The 26,063-nt window shown below is 44.8% G+C and overlaps 1 protein-coding gene and 1 long non-coding RNA gene across 6 annotated transcripts in view; one reads left to right on the plus strand and one right to left on the minus strand.

Annotated features, from left to right (window-relative positions):
* Nucleotides 1-24,370, plus strand: part of LOC115660797 — a 31,455-nt gene extending 7,085 nt beyond the window's left edge. Inside the window, exons 2-4 of one of the 4 annotated variants that reach the window (XR_004002938.1) lie at nucleotides 1,584-1,703; nucleotides 23,922-24,043; nucleotides 24,283-24,370. This is a non-coding gene — a long non-coding RNA (uncharacterized LOC115660797). Of the gene's footprint in view, nucleotides 1-1,583; nucleotides 1,704-4,724; nucleotides 7,058-23,921 lie in introns of those variants that run through there. The other 3 variants (XR_004002939.1, XR_004002937.1, XR_004002940.1) reach the window with 3 other exon arrangements.
* Nucleotides 8,810-25,678, minus strand: LOC115660794 (anomalous homeobox protein-like). 2 transcript variants are annotated; one of them, XM_030582501.1, is made up of 8 exons: nucleotides 24,315-25,678; nucleotides 23,493-23,617; nucleotides 23,137-23,260; nucleotides 21,016-21,202; nucleotides 19,642-19,777; nucleotides 18,979-19,289; nucleotides 14,508-14,595; nucleotides 8,810-11,423 (listed from the first exon to the last, which is right to left on the minus strand). In XM_030582501.1, the coding sequence occupies exons 1-8, from the start codon at nucleotides 24,657-24,659 to the stop codon at nucleotides 11,405-11,407; spliced, it is 1,335 nt and encodes a 444-aa protein (XP_030438361.1). In that variant the 5' UTR covers nucleotides 24,660-25,678; the 3' UTR covers nucleotides 8,810-11,404. The 2 variants fall into 2 exon arrangements, with proteins under 2 accessions (XP_030438361.1, XP_030438360.1); XM_030582500.1 differs by lacking the exons at nucleotides 8,810-11,423; nucleotides 14,508-14,595 and adding an exon at nucleotides 17,350-18,085.
* Between the last annotated feature and the right edge of the window lie 385 nt (nucleotides 25,679-26,063).

A 26,063-nucleotide genomic window follows, 5' to 3' on the forward strand; every position in this document is an offset into this window, starting at 1 on the left:
TACCTGAGCATTATTGGTATTGTGTATGAGAAACAGAACACAGAGTTCTCCCTTCAATATAAGCTTTGTATTTTTCACATACTCCCCCCCCCCCGCCTTCACTGAAACTGGTGGTCACTGTAAATGCTGCATACCAGCTATTATGATCCTCCCATAATGGGAATATGCCAGTAACATTATGCTGCTTAAATGATGGCACTAATTTATATTTTAGTATATATTTTATTTTACAGTATTAGATATTTACCAAATTGACAAAGTAAATGGTGTACATAAAAATACTTCTAATGGGCAATATTACAGAAGTGCTGCAAATGCTGGCAGAGCCTGCAGAAATGTTAGCTACCACATTGTTCATTTGCAGAAATAAAAATTAAAATAAATAAATATCAACCCAAATATATGTCTTGTCTATCCCTGAAACTCATTGTAGTCAGGGCAGACCAGCAGTGGATTGTTATCCCACTTCATGCTTCCAAAAAGCTCAATCTCATTCATTGCAGTGTCATTAAAAAGGTGTGTGCTTATTCCCTACCAACTCCCCAAATATGCCCATTTATCACTTTCAAATATAGATACCGTACAGTTCTTAGTATTCTGTTGGGGCTGCATTTCCTATAGTAAGTGGATACAATCTTCTTCTTCTATTCACTTAAATAGCTCCGCTGCTGTAGCACTTCAGTATAGACAGTAACTACAGTGACAGGAGGAGTTTGCCTGTCAGCAAAGTTAATCCACTTCCCCAAGAGACAGCAGCTAGGTCAATGGAAGAATTCTTCCATTCACCCAGCACCGTCTACACCAGCAATTAGGCTGGCATAGCTCCATCTCTCCGGGGTGTGATTTTTCACAGCCTGGAGAGATGGAACTATGCCAGAGTGAGTTCCAAGTGTAGACATACACTGAGACACACAAAGTTGAAAAGTGTCCAAGGTGTCTCAGAAGGTGAGTGACAGAGCTACTAGACACACTGCCTCCCTAAAAATGTAAGGTGACATCCAGGCTTTACCAACAAGAATGGAAAAAGCTCATCCATATGAGTTATAGGGAGGTGGTGAATTCTGCTTCCATTCATGCCAAGTATAATCCCATTGTTTTCAGTGGTATTTGCACTGTTGTAACCAAGAGTACAATTTGGTCTATTATGTCAATCTTAAATTTTAGCCTTAACTCCAAATTCCTAGGAGTTTAGGCTCGACCTTTAATGTTAATTGTAATATTGTAGCTAGTTTTTAAAAAGGACTAGATAAATTTAATGGCCAGTAACAACAAACTGTAATTAGGCATAAAATATGGGTGATAAAAATCTTATGTTTAAAGATATAACATTGTCAAAAGGATTTTGACTTGTCCCAATGTGGGCTCGGCCACCCTCAACAGCATCAAGGCACTGAGTTGGGATGAAGGGCCCAATGGCACAGTTGCATACGCCATCGCAGAGGGGAATATCGTGGGCACCTTTTACATAAACAGCACCACAGTTAGTAACAACTTCATCTCTTCATGCTGTTACCCTATTTCTCCCATTTGTTGGTTAGTTTCCCTCACACTAGACAACCCACCGCTCGTGTGTGTCTTTTCAGGGGCAGATCTGCACTGTGAAGGAGCCTGACTACAAGATCAGCCATGGACACTACACCCTGGTTGTCACTGCCACAGACCAGTGTCCAATCCCAGCACGCTGTCTCACAACCACTACAACGGTATGTAGCTGATATGGGAGCACTGTTCCACAATACTCTAGACCATTAGAGAGGGGTGGGACTTGCAAAATTCTGTGCAGCAGTGCCCCTTGGAGAAGTTTCATATCCCCCTTCTATGGAATGCAAATAGTTCTACACATCTGGGGTGATTAGGTCATTTTGTCTAGTAGTCCTTGCTCAACGTGTGGCAGCTGCACGCTATTATCCACAATGTTGTTGCAAAATATGGAAGTGAACAGGAAGGAGGCAAGTTCATTGTGATGATTCCCCCGTACTCCCAAAGGAAGCAGCAGATTCACACTGAATAAATGGGCTGAGACATGAGCCGTTTCTGACCCGTCATCAGAACACCTCACGTGACAGGTGCATTAGGGGGTGAAGGATCAGTCTTCCTCTGAAGAATCAACCATGCACATATCATGGCTGGTGCCAAGACGTTGGTCTTGAGAGGCCAATGGTCTAATAAGACTTGGCAAATCCTGTGTTCTTTAGTGTAGTTCTTTTGTGATGTAATTTTCTTTTCTTTTTAGCATATATTTTTAAGAGAAGGCAGTGTTATCAGTTCTAAAACCATAGGAGAATGAATACTATCAGTCCAATCCTTACTCATGCAAAAGTCCAACTGATGTCAAAAGGAGCTTTCTGTGAGTGGGATCAGGCTCTGAAAAAGGGGTAATTAGACTTTTTGGAGATATCCTTATTGATTCTTACATTAATCGGTAATAATAAAAGATGGGCCCAAACCAAAACCACAGATCAAATGCCCAAACTTGGAAAGAGCTGGATCCAGGGACAAACTTTGCAGCTTGGGTTATCCCTAGTAATAATTAACCAGCCCCATAAATTGTACCTACGCTTTTGGAAACTTGTACTTTCCAGGCGCGTGGAGCTGTTTCAGACATGTGAGGAGCATACATGAATATGTATTTTTAAAACAGGTACATTTATTTAACTGCTAAACCAGATAATCTGTATTAGACTGTCATATGAATGTAGATTTAGCAACAAAAACTAACACTCCCATGAAATGTCTTTTACAAAGTTGCTTCCCCTCTGTAACAGCCATTCTTCAGTCTAAAATATCCCAAGCATTGTGTAACAGCGCAGGACTCACCACCGCAGTGCCTCCTGGAATTAGCTCAGTCCAGCTCTGGAGTGGGTGTCTTGCCCGTTGTCTGCTCTACTCTGCTGTGTTCAGACCTGTGTTGCTCCCCTACTTGACGGTGTCCTCTTCAGGAGGCTGCCCTTCAGCAGTGCCCACTACTTCTTTCTCACCCCTCTTCTGGGGTCACAGCACTCCTTTGGCTTGCACCTGCCAGGAGGGCCAACCACAACCCAAAGTTTAGCCCCTCACTTCTGGGGCAAATTACAGTCTGTATTGGCCATGCTCCTCCCCAGCCAGGTGCAGTGCAAGGGAGAAGGCGGAGGGGACACCCCGGCCCACACGCTACTCTGGGTCCTGACCTAAGGACCCTCTAACAGCAGCCTCTCTGCCCTCCCCCCCCCCCTTGTCTGCCTATCATCCCTGGACCACTTCCCCTTGGCCCTTGCACCTTCTTGGCCCTTTCTCTGGCAGGGGTCTGCAGCCTAGCTGGTGAGCTCTGGTCTGTTACCTCACATTCCCTTGAGCCTGCCCAGCACTGCTCTAGCTCAGGTACTATCCCTAGGAGCCAGTCCTCTTCCCTTGCTTCTCAGGGAGAGACTCCCCTCTGCTCTGCTGGGCAGCTCCTTATATCTGTGCTGCCCCAGTAGCTGCCTCCTAACAAGCCTCGCCCTAATTAGCTGCAGGTTTCCACAAACTCCCTGGCTGCTTCTGCCCCACCACACATCTTTTCTCATGAATTTACAAAATGGCATGTCACATGATGTCAAACATCACTCCTTTAAAATCGAAGACCTTTCCGAGTCTGACAGTGGCAAAATCCAAAATCGGTCAAGATTTTATCTAGTATGTGGATAGTTTGATTATAGCCAAAGAAGGGACAGATAACTGATTTAAAAACACACAAGCTATTTGGGCAGGAACTGTCTTTTTGTTAAACATGTTTACACAGACTAGCACAATGGGGCCTCAGTCCCTAATTGGGGCCTCTAGGAGCTACCACAATACAAATAAGAAATAATCATTAATATGTCACTAAGGACTTGGTGCACTGAGATTCATTCAGTCACAATATCTAGGGGCTGAATTATGAACGCCTTGAAAAAATGAGACTATAAATGGAGATGCTGACAGACCTTTAACTAGAGCATTACATGCCGTGTACCATGCTGCAGAGTGCCAGGGCTTCCCACACAACTCAGACTCCAGGCATTTTGCATAATGCTGCAGAGCTCCAGGGTTCCCAGCAGAGCTCAGAAATATTGTTCTTATAAAATGGGATTCAAAGTTGTTGGCATGGTTACCACATAGAGCAGGGATTTATAGCTGGAGAGATTGGACATTTATGGTGCTGAGAATCTCATCACCACCTAGGGCAGCACCAGTACTTTGTTGGAATGTCAGACAGCTATAAAGAACTGACATGCCACACGAGGCTGGCAAGAGTCCCTTGTTAAAATGTCATTTGTCCTCGCTGCTCTGCTACATATTGGAGCCATAGGAAGAGCAAAGCTGTTTTAGATCAGTTTCTTTCATGTTACTGACATGGAGCAGGAATGGAGTGCAGCAGATGGGGCAGAGCTGCAGGGGCCATTGGCAAGGAGGAAGCAGGTGGCAGGGAAAGCTGCCAGGATCCCCTTCCAGAACCATCTTCTCTCTCCCTCATTTTGCTGCAAGTCCAACCTCCTTGGTTGCAGGTGGTAAGAGGCTTTGAAGTATCCTCTTCCTTCCCTGTACCCTTGAGGGCAGCTGCAGAAGCAGATTGAACAGTGGAGGCACACACTTCTGCATGCCCTCTGCGTCATGGTAGCACCACAATGGCAGCCTAAAAGGTTCCTGCTGCTGAAAGCCTCTTCATCTCTGGAGCAAGCAGCCCTCCGTCTGTCCTTACCCTGCAGTAAGGAGACCTTTTCCCCTAGGGACTCTGATAAGCAGAGAGAATAAAAGGAGCAAAGCACTGAGGAAAGGAGAGTGAGAAGAGGCAGAGTTACCAAGTGATGGGCAGGTAAGGCTAACTAGCTTTCTCCGCCCCCACCCCCGTGAAGAATCTGAATTTGCCAGGAAATAAAGACGGCAGAGAAGTGAAGAGGGCGAGAGAGGGAGATGTTGAGGATCTGGACTGGGACATGTTGGGGAGTTCACCTGGGACTAGGGGGAATGGGTGATACTATGGCGATGGACTGTATAATATAGCAGGCTAAGAGCCACCATTTTTACTGCACTAAAGTGAGAATTTTACATCAGCAAGGGCAGAATGCTGCAAGCAATGGTCGGGTCAAAGCAGAAGACAGGAGGGGGCATAGTTTAAGTATCACATAGAAAAATGGAATCTCTCAAACTAGGTAAGACTGTAAGTCAATCACATATTTCTAGTCAAGCCATACATCCCATTTTAACAACCTGTAGAGGCCCATAAGCAGTCATGGTATGGTCTATAATTCATCATATTTCACCTTGATCATAATCTGTAAGCCATTTGCATTGAAACGTCCTTACAACTGAAAAGGATGAAAGAGTGAAGCATGAGAAAGATTATGCTGGGTTCGACACAAAAGCATTACAGTCATGCTGTGAGAACATATTCAGCAAATGTGGGGAAGTACTCCAGAGAAAAGGGAAGTGGATTCTGCAAGAACAATGAGGCTATTATTCATTAAGGTAGTGGGTAGGAAGGTCTGTATAGTATAGTGAAACCTGCCTGGGGTCATTGCACAATATTTAATAATGCTGAGTATTTACAAACAGTAGCCCTTTGCGTGTTCAAAGCACTATCTCATGCCTGGACAATGATAAACATCCCTCACAATGTGAAATACAATATTCTCAAGCACTTTTCACTTCAGCGTCTAATGAAGAATGAGCACTATGTTTGAATAAAAGATTATGGCTGTGATTTCCCTTGCCAGAATGATTCAAAGATATGCACAGGGAGCTGTGAAGCATACTCAGTAGTGGAATGTTTGTGCAATGGCAAGCACATCGCAGCTAATGCAAAGCAGCTTTATCTTTAACTCTTAGAGGGGTGGTTCAGACCATAGTGCCCTCCACGGTCCTGTCGAGACAGGAAATTAAAAAAAAAAAGTCGAGATCATGTAATTAATCAAAAGTAACTAATTAGAGATACAGGAATTAATAGGAAAACAAGCTAAGTTGTCATCACAAAAATTCACTAGAACACACTACGGAAGAATAGGAGAGAAAAATCTTCCTTCTATAATCAGCAAACATCAAAAGGGAAAAAATTAGGATATTTTGCATGTGTTTTTCCAGCAGTGCTGAGGACTTACAGCTTCCTTTGGCTTCATATGCAGTTTCAGTGTTCAGCATTTCTGAAATCAGGTCCAAATTGACTTGGGTTGGGCACTCAAAACTGAAGCACTAGAAATCAGTGGCCACTTTAAAAAAATTGGCCCACATCTTTCACAAGAAATAATTTTTATGGCTGTTCAAACCTTACGATCTATTTTGAGTCATGAAAGACCTTAGGGATAAGATGAATGAGGTGGAGAGACAAAATGAAAGTACTACACCCTACATTTTCCAAAATGGCTTCTTATTTTAGAGGCCCAGCTAGAGTCACATGGTGCCTGATTTTTAAAAGTGCTCCTCTGAAAACGAGGCCAAAGTTGACTTAAACTGAGCACCAAAAATTGAGCACTGAGTGGTCACTTGAAAATATTGGCTTTGGAAGCTGCCTCTTCTGCCATTTGTTTAGGATAGGTCTCTGATCAACCATTTCAATACAATTGCTGGCAGAGACTGCGCAGGGAACCCAAAGCAGGTAAATCTATTTCCCATATAATTAATTCTCTTTGGTGTTTGAGTTCAGTAGACTGAGTTCAGAGAAATTTTTCATGGGCAACTGCTGTGCAAGCCTCCTCACACTGCAGGGTAATGTACTTCATTCCTAACCCCGAGGACCACCCTTACAAGCAAAGTGACAGCTCAGTCTCCATGTCCCACTCAGTCCTTAGCATCTCTGCTGGGACTGCCAGAGGTGCTGATTGTGGTGGCTGTTTTGTTTTTGTTTGTTTTAAGAAATGTGGATACTTTCCTATTTGGAAATGGATGGAAACCACTCGTCTCGTTGCAACAGTGATGACTAATCGGGATTTGCAGAAGTTGCTTATGGCAGATTTCCATCTCTTTTTTCATGATCATTTAACACAGTGGGTACGCAGAGACTGGTTTTTGTTCTCTGGGGACAAACTTACATTTTAACACAGAAATGCTGTAACTTTGGTTTCTCGATTTGGGGCAAAATCTTTCCTTTGCTAGGCTGTGCCATGTTATAAGGGTGGAGGAATGATAGCAGTACCAGAGCAGAGCAGCAACATGCTCAGCAGCACTTCTTACTGCTGCTTCAAACAGGAAGACCACATACACCCATATCCACAGCGTGCTACATATGGCAGCATAAGCATGGAGGAGGGAAGGACCTGGCTATTCCCAAAACAGGTGTAGCACACTTCTTGGGTCAACATTGTGTTAGCTGGGTCCTGGTCTAGCACTGAAGGGAGCACAGGACTGTAATCCTACTCTGCTGTTGCACAGGTGAAGATTTTCTTTGCATCCATTTTCCTTTGAGCACACCTACAGTAGGCAGGACAGGATATTGCCCTGGCTGGGCTACTCTGAACCTGTTTAGTTCTGCACTCCTGTAGTTTCTATTGACTGTATTGTATCAACAGGCAAAACCTTTAGGAAGCCACAGCAAAATACCAGGGCTGTAAAGCACAGGAAACTAGAACAAGGCAAGATGCAAAGTGGATGATTTTAATACTGACCCAGATAGTGCTAGATAACGTTATTTAAATAATTTCCCTGCCTTCTCCCTTAAAGACTAACTCCTCTCAGCACCACTTTTTGTAGGGCAGGGAGGATCAAGCAATACAGGTCACTGATGTACAGTGCTGACTCATTGGCTTTTCTTCTATACCCTCACCATGGATCCAGTCTGCCAGCTTACAGATGGGGAAATGACAGCATATCTCTGAACTCCACTCTGCTCCTAGTAGGTCAACATGAAAAGCCAGATCCTTTGAGACTTTCTGCAAGAATGTCTTTTCCAAATACCTGTTCAACTGCACTTAGCTCCTCAAAGTCTCTCATAAAAATTCAGTATTATTGAGGCTACATGATGCAAAGACTGGCTGGGGGTCAGATTGGGGTTCTGCTTCAGGCACCTGACTTCATGCATCTTGCAGATGAATATGAAGAACACACTTTTTTTAATTTGTTGGGTACGATAGACCAAGACTTAAATGATCAGGTAAGAGAAGTAATAAAATATTTCATCTGGGAAATGACCTAGAAAATTCAATTGTCCTCTGAAGAGCACTTGTACCAAATTTGGAAACTTAATTAAACAAACAAACTGTGAAACAGAGCGGTTTCATTCCTGCTTTAAGAGCAAATCGTTATGTAAATTTCACTATGGAGTAGCTAGCAGTGCCTCCAGATAAGTGTACCTCAGGAGTTCTGAGGATTTGAGCTTCATTCTTGCATCACAAACCCCCCCCCCAATTCTTGGATAGTTTAAAAAAAATAAAACACTACAAGGTGGACTGTTGTTGTAAGGTAAGAGATCAAAGGATAATTGCCTCCAGCACTCACAAAATAGGATATCTCAAACAACTGCAAGCCTTGGAATGTTACTTCTCTTAGAAAATGGTGTCTTTAATTTTAATCAATAAGAATGTAGGAATTGCTACACTGGGTCAGACAATGGTCTAATAATCCAGTGTTCTGTCTTTGACAGTAGCCAGTACCAGATGTTTCAGAAGGTGCCAGAAATATGCCTCACTACGACACAGGCATAATTTTCCTTTTAATTCAAGGCATTTCTCTTCAGTAACAGTGACATGGAACCCTCCACAGTTCCATGCATATACATCACATACCACAGAATGACTGTATCATAGATAATGATAGCGGAAGATTATTCTGTTGGGGTAAATGATAAAATACCTTCTCTGTTCTATGTCTACATTTACCAGGATCCCTCATGAATTGGGTAACAGAACGCCATTTCAACTCTGGATTTTACACCAGAGTCACTGAGATCACAATGCAGCCCTTTGTTCACACTGGAAATGCCTGTTAGAAGCAGTTTCTGGACGTGCGTGCTTATTTTTCCACGTCTTGTGAAGATTCCAGCATTTCCTCCAGAATATGCTTATTTATTCATTTGCCACTTGCACATTAGATACACAAGGGAAGTGCCCATTGCTTTATTGTTCTTGTAAGATACTGCAGTCTAATGTATCTGTCAGACCGAGCCATCTTCTGCTGTTGCTATGGCGCAACAGCATGCTACAGCCAATTGCGAAGGAGATGGATATATCTGTCTCTGTTGCTAAAGGCAGACCAGGATCCATACCCAATCAGGAGGCAGAAGGAAGCAGGACTGAGACTTGCTTTGAAACATCAGCTCTCTAAAGGGACCAGCATTTTCTTCTCTGCATTTTATTATTTATGTATTTTTTAAGAACGACGAGAGGCCTGTGGCAGCCCTTCCATGCTGCAAGACTATTCTACACATGAGAGGGATGGGTTAACTAGCCAGTGTTGAAAATGACAGCACAAAGCCAGTCTGTTAAAATAGGAACAACACATTTCAAAATGACCTGAAAGAGGCCCTCTGCCTCCACTACATCAAATGACTGCTTCCTTCCTGACCACATATACACTCCAATTCATCTAAATCCCCCTCATTAAAAAACAGCAACAATCTTATATAGCCCCCTCCAAACACAAGTGTCTCAGATGCAAAAGGTTTGGAAACCAAGTTAGAAAAAGCAATCAAATGCCAGCACAGGTACTGAGACTTTGGTAAGAATCATAGAGATGGACTCCTGAGGGAGCTGCCTGCACACCCTGCAGTAGCACAAATATACCTGAGGCCTGGTGGAATTATGCTTTTTAAAAGTCTTTTTATAACCACATAATATCCTACTCTGTGGAAAATGAACCATAGAGAGAGATGTCCACTCATAACCTTTATTTGCAAAATTACTTCATTACAAGAGAGTCAACGTGGACATCAGCCTTCCACCAATGAACCCTAAGCCTGGACTCTGGGCAAGAAGGATCCTCTTTTGTGATCCACGATCTTTTTTAAAAAAGTACACAATTGTGGTAAATACTTAAAAAGCTAAACAATGATTTGCCCCTCAGTGTTTTTAAGCCTGGGTCCAAATGAACTCCTCTCCCCTATTTCTCTCACAATTTCCATTTTCTAGCTCCGGGATGAGATAAAAGGAAAAGTGTAGGGCTCCTGATCTGTGATATAACAAAAAAAATACAATGGAGAGGGAGCAGAAGCAGATGGCTTGAAGGCTGATTTGGGAAAAAGTATCTGAACAGAGGAACTGTTAGCAGTGTACTCCTCCGATCAGAGCTGTGATGAGCCTCAGATATTTGCCCAATATTCAGGTATTAGACTTCAGCTGAATACAGTTATCAATTTCTATTAGAGGCCACATACTCCTGCAGTCTGAGGGAATCTGGGGCTGCACAACCCAAAAGCGGCTTCACAAGGTACTCAGGGACATACAGGGCCTGCTTCTCCACTGCCCTGCACCTCAAGCTGTCAATGTGTACCTGCAAAATAAACGCGAAGTCAATTTAATATGCTACCGAATGAAAATGGCAGTGTTCTACATTCACTTTGTACAGGTGTAAGTGCAAGGCAGTAGAGAATCAGGCCTTCATTTTCACTCTTTTGCAGACTGTGGGAAAGGCAACCATTAGGACCAGTTGCAGAGCTCCTGTCCAGCTGGAGTTGGGAATTCTAAGTGTGGATTGAAAGGGTTCATATGTCCCTACCCTCTCCATTCCTCTGACCTTCATGGGGAATTCAAGGTCCACCTGCTACTGGGCCCTGACACTCTGGCTTTCCCCATCTCATCCTCTATAATACAGTTTCGTTGGGTGCTATGAATTCTATAGTGCTCCAAAATGTGCGATCTATGGCACTATGGGATTTGGAGTGCCCCAGAATTCACAGCACAGGTGAACTGCAGAAGTGGGAGGAGACAGCTTTGTATCAAGGCTCAGCTAGGTCCCAAATTCTCCAGCCCTAACAAACCCACAGGGCATCCACACTGTAGATGACATTTCTGAGGTTTTACTCCCTTTGAACTGAGGGGCTTTTTACACAACTTCATCAACAACAACAATAGAGGGACCCAGAACCATCTCGTCCAGATACACAGTTATGAATACGGGGTGACCTGAACAATTTAACTTCCATAGAACCAGTGACTAAATACTTGCAACGGCTACACAGTTTCAAATTGTCCCAGTTAAAGTCTGTGATCTGCAAGAACCACAGGGAGCATTGCTTTTGTTTGTTACTTTTAAAACTCTTGATAAAACTGTAGCCAAAATCAACTTGGTAACAATTAGAAAATGTCTCCTTTCCCAGTTAACCTCCTTGTGTTATCTGACTGCCTCTTTTGGCGAGAAAGGGGCAATCACTGCAGAACTGCAGACCATCATACAGAGTCTCACTGTGCAAGTTACATTCGACCACCGACTGAGAATTCAAAGAGTAGCCATGCTGCCCAGAATGTGTCGCTGCTCACGGGATCACTTAGTGGATTCTCCAGTACCTGAAAGACAATAAAAGGACCACAAGCTTCATTGTACACTTCCTTTAAGAATGCAATTACCATCTGCAGAGGAGCTCCTGTTTTCCTTCTTGAGCAGAGATAGGAGAGCACAGATGTGTGTGAGAGTACCGGGGTGACAATGGGGTATATGTACAGAGGGGGCTGAATGCAAGAGGTATTCTTGTTCCATTTCCTGAGTACTGACAGGGCAAGTCATTACACAGAGTGAGAGAGCGAAAGGGAAAAACTGTTTACCAACAATGTCCCCCTTGCAGATGGGAGAAATGTGAAAGCTCTAGCAACAGAGAGACTATGAGCCCTGGAAATCTTAGAAAAAGCTCATTCATCATCAGTGTCCGAAGCTTTCCTACGCATCTGGTTCATGTTATGGCTGTAAAAAGGTCATTTTCCAAGATAAAGATCTTCATCCTGCCACTCTTAGAGGCTCAAAGGGCCTTTCTGTTACTGTCTTCAGAGCTGCAGCTGCCTCCCACAATAGAGTTAACAGACATTTTAAAATATATTTTCAAAACATTTGTTCCAGCACATTATCAGTATAAGAAAAACAGAAACTGACGCAAAGTGCTCTCTACGCTAATAAATCTGAGGCCAAGATATAAACGTGACAGGTAGTTCAAAATGGATGTCAGATGGAAATTTCTTAGTTGTATGTTTATTACCATCCAATTCAGAAATGTGTCAACCACAACTCTCGGCCCATAGTGAATTTCTTGCTGCCATCCTCAGGGACGTTGCAGCCTTAAAAAGCAGTGTTAAAAAGCAGGTCATCTAGTAAGGAAACTAACTCATTTGTTTTGTTTACTATTTCCTATTGCAGCATTGCTTTCTGCTTCTATAAGATGGCTGTTAAGGGGGAAAAAAATCCCTTTTCAGGGGCGGTAAGAAACGTTTTGTAATGAATGTCATATCTAAAATGCTAATGACACTGGGAGAATAGTTTCAAACTAGAGATGTAAATATTGTTTTTTTAAGGAACCTATTTAAACTATTCAAATATCGGTTATATCGGTTAATGGCTTGATCGTTAACAAGTTTACAATCTACCCCACGTATATATTATCTTTGTCATTTTTCAGAGGCCGAACTAGCCTAGTACTGGCACCCAAGTGAAGATTTGTGCTTTAAATATATGATTTTTGACCTGATTGGGTCCCTTGAAAGCCGCTGCAGACACATGGCAAATAGGCCAGCAGGAGGGGGTGTGCAAATGGAGGCAATGAACCCCAGAGCCCCAGCCTGTACAGCAACCGCAGGAGGCCATGGGGACAGTGGGGCTGGGTGTCCAGACACACCCATGACGAGCACTTAGAGTCCTGAGCGAGCACGGGCTGCAGCTGTCCGAATTGTGTGGATAGGGGGCCAGGGACAGGCTGTGGCACCACGAGGCAGAGACACATGATCACACATCGGGTCATGCCAACAGCTTGGGTGGAGTCTCATGTGTTCCCTCCCTTCCCTTCCTGGCTGGTGACAACTGAGTTGTCATAGTAACATTAGAACTCAGAGGCTGGGAAAGTTCCGCTTCTGCAGCCCCATCCCATTATATGACACCCCCACCCTCAACCCCAACCCAATGTTAACTGCAATATATTAACAGTGAGACTAATACTTCTGGTTAACGGTTTAACCATTTAATATTTCATATCCCTAATTCAAACCATACAGCTGCTGTTAGAAGGTGCATACCATTTAAGCATGCACAGTCTAGGGTGGTTAGCAATACACAGTTCTGTGCAGACCTCTGACAGTGTGCATAAACAGTGAGTTAAATGATATGTTATAAGAATACGGGCTGCTGAATCAGCAGCTACAGTGACATATGTTTAATTTAATGAGGGTTGGATAAGCAATTTACGTGAAATAAAATCCCTCTCTAGTACTTGGTGGACACTGCCCAGGGAATTGGCTTCTGACAACTTGCCTAGATTGGGTTTGGAGACCTAGGGGCAGAGGGGCGTCTCTGAGCATTAAAAGGAGAAGAATTGCTAGGACATGAATCAACATCTTTAATATGCCACCAGGAGCTAATCCTTCCTGAATGCCTACTGGACTCTGTGACTGAATAATGGGACTGAGCAACAGGGGATTCCCCATAGCAGGCTTCTCAGTCAGAAACCCAAATTGCTCATCAGCTATTCCCATTTCAAGGATTTGCCTCTGAGCATGCAAAAGCCAGTAAGCAATGGACAGCACTGAAGGAGTCTATATTCTTCATAGGAAGAAATCTTATCACACTGTAAATATCCTGAGATTACAGGCAGTGGCCCTAAATATCCAAGTCAATGTACATGAATGTCAGAGCCAGGCTAGCCTGCCTTACACAGGGATCCAAGACCTTTAAGGGACACAGGAATCAAGATAATAGTAAAGGAGAAAGGAGAACACTAGTCACACCTGCCTCAAAAAGAAACACTCCAAAATGTACCAATATCTTCACTTTCTTTTATAGGATGGGATATGATGTCATGGCTGAGGGAGGAGCTAAAAACAAAGAGATAAATCCCACCTGTACTGAGGGAGAAAGCCAGTGGAAATTAAACCTTAGACAGTCAATGCTCAATCTCCTAAAGAAAATGCCACCTTGTAGAAGGCTGCGGGTGGAATAGCTAGGTGGCTCCCTTGCAAGGAAGGCTGGATTTTCTGAAGAGCTCAGCTTCTATACGGAGTTCGGCACCCCCTTTCAAAAGAGCCCAGCACCCAACATGTACTGAACGCGCTGAGCTCTTCTGAAAATGAATGGGAATTATGAGTGCTCAGCATCTATCAAAATCAAAGCACTAAGTTAAGTGCTTATACCAATTTTGGTGACTAATTTTAGGCAGCCACATTTGAAAATGTTGGTCAGGGGAGGGGACCTACCTCTGGTGGGAGAGCCTGGAAATAGAACACTTGCATGCATTTTTTCAGCACATCTTAATAAGGTCAGCAATGGGATATGCTGTTGTTACCTATCCCATCATGATGATCCTTAAAGAAACCCCCTAGTTTCTACGTCACATCTCCATCTGGAGAGAATTACGCTCTAGATGTCTCTTCCTTTACAGGTTGGGTGCATTCTCTTACCTGGCTGTGTCCCAAGGCCTGGATTTCCTCCAGATGGGATGTGGAAACTGGTGGGCACTGGGATTTGCCAAGCACAACCTGAGGGGAACTGGAAAAAACATCAGAACAAGTTAGCTCAAATAAGAACCTGGGACCTCCTTGTGTTCCTTTTGCAATTATGCACCATCCACCATCTACTTTAGCCTCCCAGCGACAGGTCTGGAGGAACATTTGCAGGAGAAGGTTCTGTGCACATACTGGTGAGCACTACATAAACCCACGCCCCCTCTCCACCCTTATTAGAATGATTAAACAGATCCTGCAGTGAGAGCATTCTCACTGCCAGGAGTGCTAAAGAGGGCTGGCACATAGATTCCAGATTTTGCTTATGTACCCAGAACACACACTACAGCAAGGAGACATCTACCAAGGATTGTGACTATCCTGGAGTATATGATAAAAACAATGATTTTAGAGTCAAGATACACAGCTTTTGGAACTAACCAAAACATCCTCAGTGCTGCCTCTACAGTCTTTCAAGGCATCTAGCGGAGAGTCTCAGATCTCAGCCTGCAGTTTGCCTCTCATCCAGACTTCACATCTGGGCTTTCCCAAAGGTCAGAACAGAAATGCTGGCTATGCACAGAGACACAGGTGCTAGGCCAAGGAAGGAAGAGGCCTGGCAGAGGGGATGAACGCATCTCTCCCTTTCTCTCAATAACCATCTCAAAGTCTCAGAGGTACATCCAGATCCTGCCTGCTGTGTTAGCAGCACTGTCCATCCTGCTCCCAGCAACACTCCTCACTGTCACTTGGCTTACAGCAGATGCAGAGCAGAGGACCCATTGCTAGAAGCATTCCCAGCAGTCTGAGTTAGGGTCCCAACAATGCAGACAGCATCCACAATTTGCAATGACCATTGAAGCATTTGTACATCCTAAACCAATATGCTCTCTGTAAAATCCAGCTTTTCTTGCTTCATGAGGGTGAATGGGCTTTTGTTTCAAATGCCCATCACTAGGGAGTTTTGCTCTGCATGAATCATGAGCTGTGCCAAATTTCACCCACTTCAACCAGAGGAGGAAGGAGGATACAGCAAGGTTGGCCATTGCTTGGGGACCCACACTGAGTCACAGTTTACTTGCTGGACACAACTCGTCCCACCCAGCAGCATGACCAGATAGTCCGATTCCTCCCCCACACTCATTCCTTGCACCCCTGGGCCCTGCAAATCACAAAGCCGGATCTGGATACAGTCCAGGGGCTTAAAACAGACTATGAACAGATGCAGAAAATCTACTGGAGTTGTTCTAATGAGCTTTCAGGCTCAGTCCAGTCAGGGTGAGCTCCTTTACAATGAGACAGAAGCAGACTGAGGCTCCCTCGGTTGACCTGTTAATCTGTCCCTGTAACTGTCACCAACCAATAAGGGATAGACGGTGATCTGGTAGCGAGAGCATGTGGTTGGAAGTCCATTCCAGGCACTAACAGCATTTGACCTTGGGTAATTCATGTCCCTCTCTAGGCCTCATTTTTCTCATCTGCAAGGTGAGGACAATGCCATTGACCTGCCTTACAGGGTGTTTGAGAGACTCCTTTCATTAATAGCTGAGATCCTCAGATGGAAGGAGCCAAGTGCAATATTAGTATTCATTACTGTTGTTCTAATTGGGTGGAAGGAACCGGAGCTTTTCCTCTGAGACAAAGATTAGCTGAGGTTACAGTGGCCCAAAAGCACAAAGATATTCCCCTCTCACCATTGGGCCAGATGTCCACTGATTAGAGGTCTAGCCCATACCAATTAAGGACAATCCTCTGTGGCTTCCAGTCTCCATGGGTAACATTTTCAAAAGCACCTAAGTGACTAACGAGCCCCTAAGTCCCACTGGCTTTTAATGAGACTCAGGTCCCTAAATGCCTACGTCACTTTTGAAAATTCTACATCTTGTGCCAATTTCAGGACCCTCCTGGGAGAAACTGAGGTAGGTAATAAGTCAATGTACAGCAGTCGCAGCAGGGATAGGAGAAGCAGAAACTAATTCTGTCCTCATGACTAGGTGTCCTTGCAATCAGCAAGGGTTACCACTGCCAGGAGTATGATAAGGAGGGATGGCATGCAGCTCCTTGACATTGGTTATGTACCCAAGTCACATACTGAAACAAGGAGACATTTACCATATATTTCCCCTAACTGCAGAACATATTTTAAAAATAAATATGATTCATTCCAGAAACAGAACATATGGTTTTAAATCCAGCCAGAACGTCACCAGCAGCTCCTCTATGATCCTTCTTGAACGTTAATTGCTATTTAAGACTGTGTGAATCCCAGAACTCAGTCTGCAGCCCTGCCCCATTGCGTCTATTACAATCCCCAGGCCTGGGCAATCCCAAACCACCCAATATAGGATATTTGAAATGCTAGTTCTGGCATGAGCTGCAGGCACCAGGCCAAGTGGGGAAGACAGGAAAAGTATCAAGATGTTTCAGCAGGGGACTGGGAATGAGAAGTTTTGAGTTCTATTCCCACCCCTCACACTGACTCCCTTTGTGCCCTTGGCAAGTCACATAACCTCTCCATGCCTCAGTATCCTCATATATAAAATGGGGATAATAATGCTTACCTACCTACTAGGACTTCTGTGAGAATTAATTACATAGTGTTTGATAATGTCATTATTACACAAATGGTAGAAAAAATGGAGGAGAAAGGCTGGGATAGGAGGTTGTTGCTTCTATTTTGTCCTGCAGGTCAGCAAACAAAAGTAACTTCATGATATTTGCTCTGTGGCATCTACTGCTATGTAACATCATGATGGTACCAGGACATTTTTGTATCCCATGAGCTGCAAAACCTGCAGGGGGAAACCTGCAACAATGAAACATCTAGTACAGACAGAAACCCTGGCACAGAAGGAGACAGACAGCGCAGCTGGAGTTCAGGGGCTACCACCTCTGATAGCCTGCTGTATGGAACAAACTTGTCCTGATGCTGTGCATCTCCAAAAGCTATTTCAGGTTGATTCACAGGCTCCATAGACCCAGCTGTCAGGATTGAGGATGGGCCCATCACAGTCAGGATGTGTGGCATCCACTGTTAGAAACAAGCTGGGCAAGCAGTTCAGATGCTGAACCCAGTTCAGATGGGAGTGGGAGGGATGGATTTATCCCTTCTTTTACAAGACTGAGGGCCTGATTCTCCTTTGCCCTGCACCACGTGGAGCCATTTATGCTGCGCACAGTGAGTGCAATTATGTAGCATTTCACACCACTGAGCACAGATGAAGACGTCAATACAAGTTCAGGGCAGTGGGAGAATCAGGCCCCCAGAGTGGGAAGTATCATCATACTGCTCCCTAAGCCCTACTCAAAAGGCAGGGAGGCTGGAGACCAGGGAAAGGACTGATCACAGACCTCCATTCTCAGTTGTGTCCTCCGCTCCCGTTACCTGTGGGGAAGAATGGCTTCCAGGGACCCTAGCTGTCCTTCTCTAAGCACGAAACTTTCAATCTCTAATTCTGCCTGGTGACTGACGCTTTCTGAACTGGCCTCAATACAGCCATCTCGAGGGACCCTGCTCATAGAAGCTCTGACACCTGCTGGAGTAAATGCCAATGTTAAGAGAGCTGCAGATAACAAGGCTCAGCCCACAAACCCAGCCTTCCTCATCAGAGGCTGCGTGACCAACGCACCATAATCCCACACCCGCAATTATGGCCAGCCACAGTAATTAGCTGGCACCTAGCTGCTGCACAACTGGCAGCTCCTCTCCCCACCTTCTTCCATCCAACTTCCCTTCTCGGCTCTGGAGACATGAATTAATGTGTCCAAATGAGACCATTCCAGAGAAGGGGGAGAAGACAAGGGGAAGCTGCAGGATCAGTGAACTACATGGGTTGAGACAGGATGGAGCAAGTGAGAAGGCAGGGGAAAGGAAGGGAGAGGTAGGAAAGACGAGGAGTTAGTAAGGACAAAATAAAGTGAAAAAGGGGGTGCTTCTGAAGGACTGATACTCTCTGCTAGCAGGAGGGCTTGGGTACCCTGGAGTGACACACAGCCAGGAGGTGAGTGCCTGCTGAGAGGGATTGCCTAGCCAGTGCCAGGGCAAGCAGCACTCGGCTGCTGAGAACCAAGGGGGTTTAAATACTTAAAAGCCAGCAGCCGAGTAAGGTGAACAGCAAACAGCTGAAGGGAGTTGGCCAGAGGAGTGGCTAAGGAGTAAGTGTGGCTTCACAGAAGTGGCTGGAGGGCCAGCAGCCTGAGCAAAGAGGTACAGGGGTAAAAATAAACCCAGGTCAAGTCCAGTGGTCTAGATTTTCAGACTTGCTCCCTGACCTGTTGGGAGCAGGATCCAAGAGCTCAGGTTAAGCCCAGCTACCCTGCTTGTCACTAGACAGAGGAGCTGCTGATGGAAACAGGAAGGTCTAAGACAAAAAAAATCAAGCAGTTTTCAAACCAACAATGGCTCTGAACAGAGGGCAGTTCCACTAACCTGCTGTACCAGGGCTCCACAGAGGGCACTGACTGCTTGCACCGGAGACCCCTTCTGCACTGGTAGTTGGCTGCCTTGCGTCCAGATGCTCTGTTTGGAAGGGATGTGAGCCACAGGAGCACAGGCCAAAGTTCTCCAGACAGGGGCTAGTGGCAGTGTAACTTGACATCTGTCTGGTCTCCATGGTGGCAGAGCTAAGGCTTATTCCATGCTCAGTCTTAGTGCAGAAAGCTGCTGGCTCTTCACTGTTGAGAGGGGTCACTGAAGTTTTAGTAGACCTCATTTCCTGTAACTCACTGCTCTGCAGAAAGCTGTAGCGATACAGAGAATGAGAGGCTTGACTTTACTGCTCTACTAAGAGCATCATCATATCTCAATGGGAGAGAGAGCTGCTCAGTACCTAAAGCAGCTCCACCCCAAGCCCCCTCTCTCCTAGAAAGGAGTGACTGCCCACTGAACCCCAGAGCACCAGTCCAGGGGGATGGGGAGTCTGTGCCAGCTGCTCAGAATGGCTGAAGCTGATTTGGGGGCACTGATCACTCCCACCTATGAAAGGAGTCAAGGCTCCAAACTGGTCTCACTGGGCACTGCCAGCTTGATGGGAATGTTAGTCCTGTGTGGGAGGTTAAAGTCACACAATCACTGCACTCCCTCATACATCACCTGGGTTCCAGCAATTCTGAAAAGGTCCCATCAGCAGAACAGTCCAGACCCGCAGCTGACTGCTCCCACCCCGGACCACAGGGTCCAAGGGTAAGAATCTCTTTCTGCTCTGAGCCAACACCTGCATGAAATGCCGCTGCAAGAGATAGAACAGGGCAGGTGACACGAGACTCCTGGGAGCCCTAGGGTCAGTACAGCTGTGACACCGAAAGTAAACTAACAAAGGCTGGTGCTAGTGGGCAAATACAACCGGGCTCTCCTCATCATTATTAATGACTGAATTCTGTTTATGACCCTGGAAGGGTGCAATGGAAATGCTCAGGTTTGGTACTGAGTTTTACTGGCGTGAATTGCGGGTCCAGGGTCACAAGTCTGCACTGGGCTACCCCACTTATTAGCTTGCGGAGCAGGATTCCTCTACTTATAAACTATTATTTTGTTGCTAGCAACTCTTAGTATTCATGACCGAGATAGGCACTTTGCATCCAGTCCAACCTTGACAAAACATTTCGATAGCATGAGAGATGTAGGTGCAAACCTTCGGATTTTCACTTGCCAGGTTGGTGAAGGACAAGACATTAGGAAAGTGACATGCTACATCCATGGAGGTGTGGGGATGGAAGGAACCAGATGCCAACTGCACCAATGCATGAGCACTGTCAAGTGCCATGACAGCTGCTATAACCTCTCCAGAGTGGTGTCTACCATGGTAACAGTTGGATGCAGCATTAGGGAGCAACTCTGCTATAACCCTTTTGACACCCACTGTGTCAACGATGCCCAACAGGAATAGAGTGCTGCCCTCATTGCAGGGAGGAGGTGACTGATACAAACTCCCTATTTCCACACACTGATGGCTAAGGGGAGTTCCAAAGAGGATGGAGCTAGGCTGTTCTCAGTGGTGGCAGATGACAGAACAAGGAGCAATGGTCTCAAGTTGCAGTGGGGGAGGTCTAGGTTGGATATTAGGAAACACTATTTCACTAGGAGAGTGGTGAAGCACTGGAATGGGTTACCTAGAGAGGTGGTGGAATTTCCATCCTTAGAGGTTTTTAAGGCCCGGCTTGACAAATGCCCTGGCTGGGATGATTTAGTTGGTGTTGGTCCTGCTTTGAGCAGGGATTGGAATAGATGACCTCCTGAGGTCTCTTCCAACCCTAATATTCTATGAGTCTATTATTCTAACAGCACAAAAAGGAGGCCTGTATACCAGAGCATAATCCTGCCATGTCTGCTTGATTCAGTAATGCTGAGTTACTGATCCCAAGGAAGCAGGGATAGCTAATAATGCCCCTCTGTTTATCATGAGATGATCCTAAAACAGGCTTCCTTTTGCCTGGACCCACATCCCAACCCCACTGGGAGGAGACCAACCTGCAGCTTGTGGAATGCAGGATCCACTGTCAGGCTGATGTTTTGCTTGGCGAGTTGAAGGCTCCTCATCGATTGAGCTGATGAGCTTCTCCAGCCGACTGAGCCGTGTTTTTTGACGACGACGGTAATTGGCAAACCAGTTATAGACCTGATTTGGCTGCAGGTTCATATCCTGAGCCAAACCCTCCTGTAAATCCAGGTAACCAAGGGAAAAAGAATAAACCACATCCAAATAACCATGCTCGTCCCTCCAGTTTCCAAAAGCGATCAGACAATATGAGCTTCCAGACCCTCATGCAGGTTTTTGGAAAAACATGCATGGCTCCCACTGATTGATCAGCTCATAAGGAGGAAGAGAACAGAAAAAGTTAACTCTCCCTTTACATCCTATTTGAGAAAGGTAACCCCAAGAATTCCAATGGATTTTTGCCTTATTTGTAATTTAACTGATATAAATAACCAACTAATGGAAATAAGCAAATTTTTAAAAGTGAAGGTAATTTACTATTGCAACATAAATTATTGGGCTCAATGTAGGAATCACTGGGTGAAATTCGATGGTCTGCCTTATGCAGACTGAACTTTCATAATGGTCGATTCTGGCCTTAAAAAATAATCTACAACAGGTTTTAAAAATCTCCTGTGTATCTCTTTAAAATCTCTAAATTAAGAGAATATTTGATTTAAACAATCTAAAGTCCAGAAATGCCACAGTTAAGGTTGCACATATAACCTTTACTCTTCTCCTTTGTATATATTCATTACTATAATCTTTCTTAAAATGAGCATAGATTTCTTAACTACAGCATAACAATTTTTTTCTATGTTAGATACATGTGTAGCATCTTATAATATATTTTCATACTTTTAAATTTACTATATTATTCTTGTGATAATGAAACTATGTCTTTACTGATTTTGGCTATTCATAGAATAATAGATTTTTTTCTCTCTCAAGTAAGTAGTTTAATAATTTAGTCAACATACATGTATTATATATTTTCTTTTCAATCAGAAGTGCAACCTTCCTGGGGTGTAATTCAGGGAACTAGGAAGTTAACTACAAGGCTAATTTAGTCACAAACTTGGGGGCCTTATACATGCTAGCAAATTTCACTATTATTCTATGTTGTTATATTTTATCAGTAGAATACTGCGTACGAATAGCTTGTCCTGTGCATTGCATAAAATAACTTTAAGAGACTCAAAGCAGTACACATGCACATATCTAAGGCTGCAGAAAAATTATTATATTAAACTACTAGATAAATTACATGATCATGTATCATAATGCCCACACACAACAGGACAACGTTATGGTCTAGTGTGCTACTTTCCTCTGTCATTTCCTGACTTAAGTGCTTAACTGAGCAACCGTAGCATTCTCTTAACACAGATTTTTGTAAGTTGCTGCTGTTTTAATGAAAAATATTAAAAAAAAACAAAACAAATTTCACAATGCAGAACTAAGCTAATCATGCCCAGAATAACCTGTTCCCCACACACCTTGAAGGCTTGAAGAAGGGAGCACCTTCGGTGAAGATTTTAGGAGTGCTGCAGTTTTTACCTTATAAAACCCACTGAATCAGACAAGGATTCCTGCCAAGTCCTGGCTCATCCAGAGGCCACTTTCACTACATTTGTCTCTGTCCAGCTAAGCTAGATGCACATATGCACAGGGCTGACTATCTTGGCTGCAAACTTTACAAGTCTAGCAAGAAAACTCAATGTACTTTTAAATGGGTTATAACTCAGTCAAATCACAACCAGTTAGCACCAGAACACCTACAGTGCTTCTTAGTGAGAGCTATTTCCCTGCCAAATTTCACCCAGCCATTTCCACACCTACAACTGTTAAAACACTATTATAACAGGGAAGACTTTTTCTCCCACTTCTTTGCTCCACATAACAACTGAATTTATTTTGCTTAAGCTTAAAAAAAATATTAAAACGCCCTTTGGGCAACGATCAAACATGAGAAACTTCAGTCCAAACTGACTGAAACAAGGGATTAGATTGGAAACATTTAGGTCGCCTTGATCACAGTAGTTGCTGCTGTTCCTGGGCAAGGCAACATTTAGCAACAGCCTGAGTAACACTGTGGCATATAGCATCCATACCCGCTGATCCTTGTTTGGATTCATTGTCACGTTTGCAGCAAATCTGTGCAGCTTTTGGCGCACTTTTTCTGGATAGTTTCGATTCTTTATGCCTTCAGGACACAGGGAAACTGGTGGAGGATTCCTGTGCAAAAAAGGAAGTATAATCACCAAGGTCCCAAAACTGTGCCTTTAAACTCAATGGAAGTTTTGCCATTGATTGCAATAGGAGTAGGCCAAAGTTTCAAGTTAACGGTAAAACCTGTTCCCCAAGAAATGTCCATCTTAGGATGCAAATACAGCCTTTTAGTTTCCATCCACCACACCCCCAAATCACAGTAAAGGAAGAGCACCAGCTCATCCCACTGCCAAGGTACCTCTTCCTGCACCGGAATTTCTGCACCGGTGTCAGGGAATCTGTGTGGTGTTTCTCCATGACTTTGTGGTAGTGGATCTCATTCCAAAGTTGCAGCAGCTCCTTCTTATCTTCTGTCCTGCAACACTAAGACAATGGTAGGGCTGAGCACTCCCTCTCCAGACAGTCAACCAATGACTTTTACAGGGGGGAAAAAAACCTCAGCATTCTGAAATGTACTGAAAGGGATTCAGCTGAGTTGGCGGCATGCCCCAAAAGTATGAGTCTCTTGCATGGCCCACTGTTGCTTCTCAAACCTGCACAGGACAGCTCGTGCCAGAAAAGAGCTCATTATGCACCTATTGCCTTTTTAAACAAAAACGGTGAATTTAGTCCTGGTGAATGGTCCTAAGCCGACAGCTCTGGAAACTAAAGTCTCTTCTCTCCACAGAACACACACAGCATGATCACTGGCAGCCCAAGCTTCCTCACACCATCCCACTCATGGGCTCAATCCTACAAGGGGTTGAGCACTCAGGACCTGATTCAGCAAGACACTTAAGGACGTGGTTGGTAAGCTTTAAGCACAAGAAGGATCCCAATTCCAATGGGAACTGCACTTGTGAGGTCCCTGGAGTCTTTTACATTCCCAAAATTGTTTTTTTTACTAACAGATGTTTTGTCCATGATTTCCCTACAGAGCTCAGCACTGTATACCCCTCCCTCAAACTGTTGCTGTAACACTGATGTTCTGACCCCTGACATGTATGTTATCATAGCGTGTCTAACACCACTTCCTGCCCTCCCTGTAGTTTCACTGAAGTGACCAAGAACACAATCCTACCTCCAGGAGTCTGCAGGCTGTGTCATGCTGACCTCTGTGGATATGGACAAGCACACAGGCTCGGACTACATTGATGTTGGTGAGGAAATATTCCTGAAGCTTGCACCCCATCATTGCCTCAACCAGCTTCTCCAGGCTGGGAGACATGCTCTGAAGATCGTGGCAGAGCTGTCCTGCTAGATCCAGCAGCTTGGCCTGTGGAGGGTCCTTGTTTTTATTTTTATTAAGCAGCGCCATGAACCGCTTCATGCTTACATTCCTCCGGACACCTCTTCTATGCAACAGAAAAACAGCATCTGATGTTTGAGCTGCTAGACGAACACGCCTCTCCCAATCAAGACACATTGCTAGCTTCTAATTCTCTCTTATACTATATGTTAAAATACTTCGCTGCACTTCTATAGCACTTTCTACCTGAGTTTCTCGAATTACAAAAAGTAATTAAGCCTCTCGATCCTCCTGTAAGACAAACAGCATTCCAGGTTTGCAAGTGGGAAAACTAAGGCACAGATAGGCGCAGTGACTTGCCCCAAACAAGAAGACAGTGGAACACTTTGTCATCATCCAACTTAGAGAGCAAAAGCCCTTTCTTGCTAAAATACAGGGCAAATGAGCATCCGTAAAAGTCAGAGAGCGCTAATACACTGAATACGTGGGATCTTTACAATAATTATTTATAAAAATGCTCCTCCCCCAAAACACTCAGTCTGCTACATAATTATAACCACCGACCAGGTTGTGCAAAATCTAATTACCTAGCAGAATGGAATAACTAAAACCTCAATCCGGATAGGTGAGATCAAGTTACTTACTGCCCATCGGAGCATATAAAATTCCACAGTGCAATAAATTACAGGAACAAGTGACCTGTAGCTGATTCACTGGTCACTTGTATTCTTGTAAATGCCATCCACTGGTAACTGCTCTGCACACTGGACTCTGGAAGGGGCACCTAGAGAATTAGCCATATATGCTCCTCTTGAAGGACAGGATAGAACAGTGGTTCTCAAGTTGTGGGTTGGGACCCCAAAGTGTGTCACGAACCCATTTTAATGCGGTTGCCAGGGCTGCCGTTAGACTTGCTGGGGCCCAGGGCCAAAGCCCGAACCTCACTGCCCAGGTTTTGGCTTTGGCCCCTCCCCCCAGGCAGCGAGGCTTGGATGGGGACTCAGGCTTCGGTCCCCTTTCCTGGGGTCCTGTAATAATTTTTGTTGTCAGGAGGAGGTCACAGTGCACTAAAGTCTGAGAACCCCTGGGATAGGATGCAACTGGCTAAGAGACCGAGAAAGAGTTTAGCTAAGTAGACTAGACCAGTGGTTCTCAAAGCTGGTCCTGTTGTTCCGGGACAGCCCCTGGCGGGCCGGGTCGGTTTGTTTACCTGCCCCGTCCGCAGGCTCAGCTGATCGCAGCTCCCACTGGCCACAGTTCGCCACTCCAGGCCAATGGGGGCTGCAGGAAGGGTGGCCAGCACATCCCTCGGCCCGCGTCGCTTACCGCAGCCCCCATTGGCCTGGAGCAGTGAACCGTGGCCAGGGGGAGCTGTGATAGGCCGAACCTGTGGACACGGCAGGTAAACAAACGGGACTAGCCTGGCCCACCAGAGGCTTTCCTGGAACAAGCAGCAGACCAACTTTGAGAACCGCTGGACTCGACCATATGGGCAAGTCATCCATTGCTGACCCTCGGGCTTTGCCTTCACTGCAGAAAAGGTGAGGTTTTGCATCAAGGTGGCCATCTCACTGTATTACT

Source organism: Gopherus evgoodei, chromosome 13 (assembly GCF_007399415.2).
Source record: "Gopherus evgoodei ecotype Sinaloan lineage chromosome 13, rGopEvg1_v1.p, whole genome shotgun sequence".
Lineage (NCBI taxonomy): Eukaryota > Metazoa > Chordata > Testudines > Testudinidae > Gopherus > Gopherus evgoodei.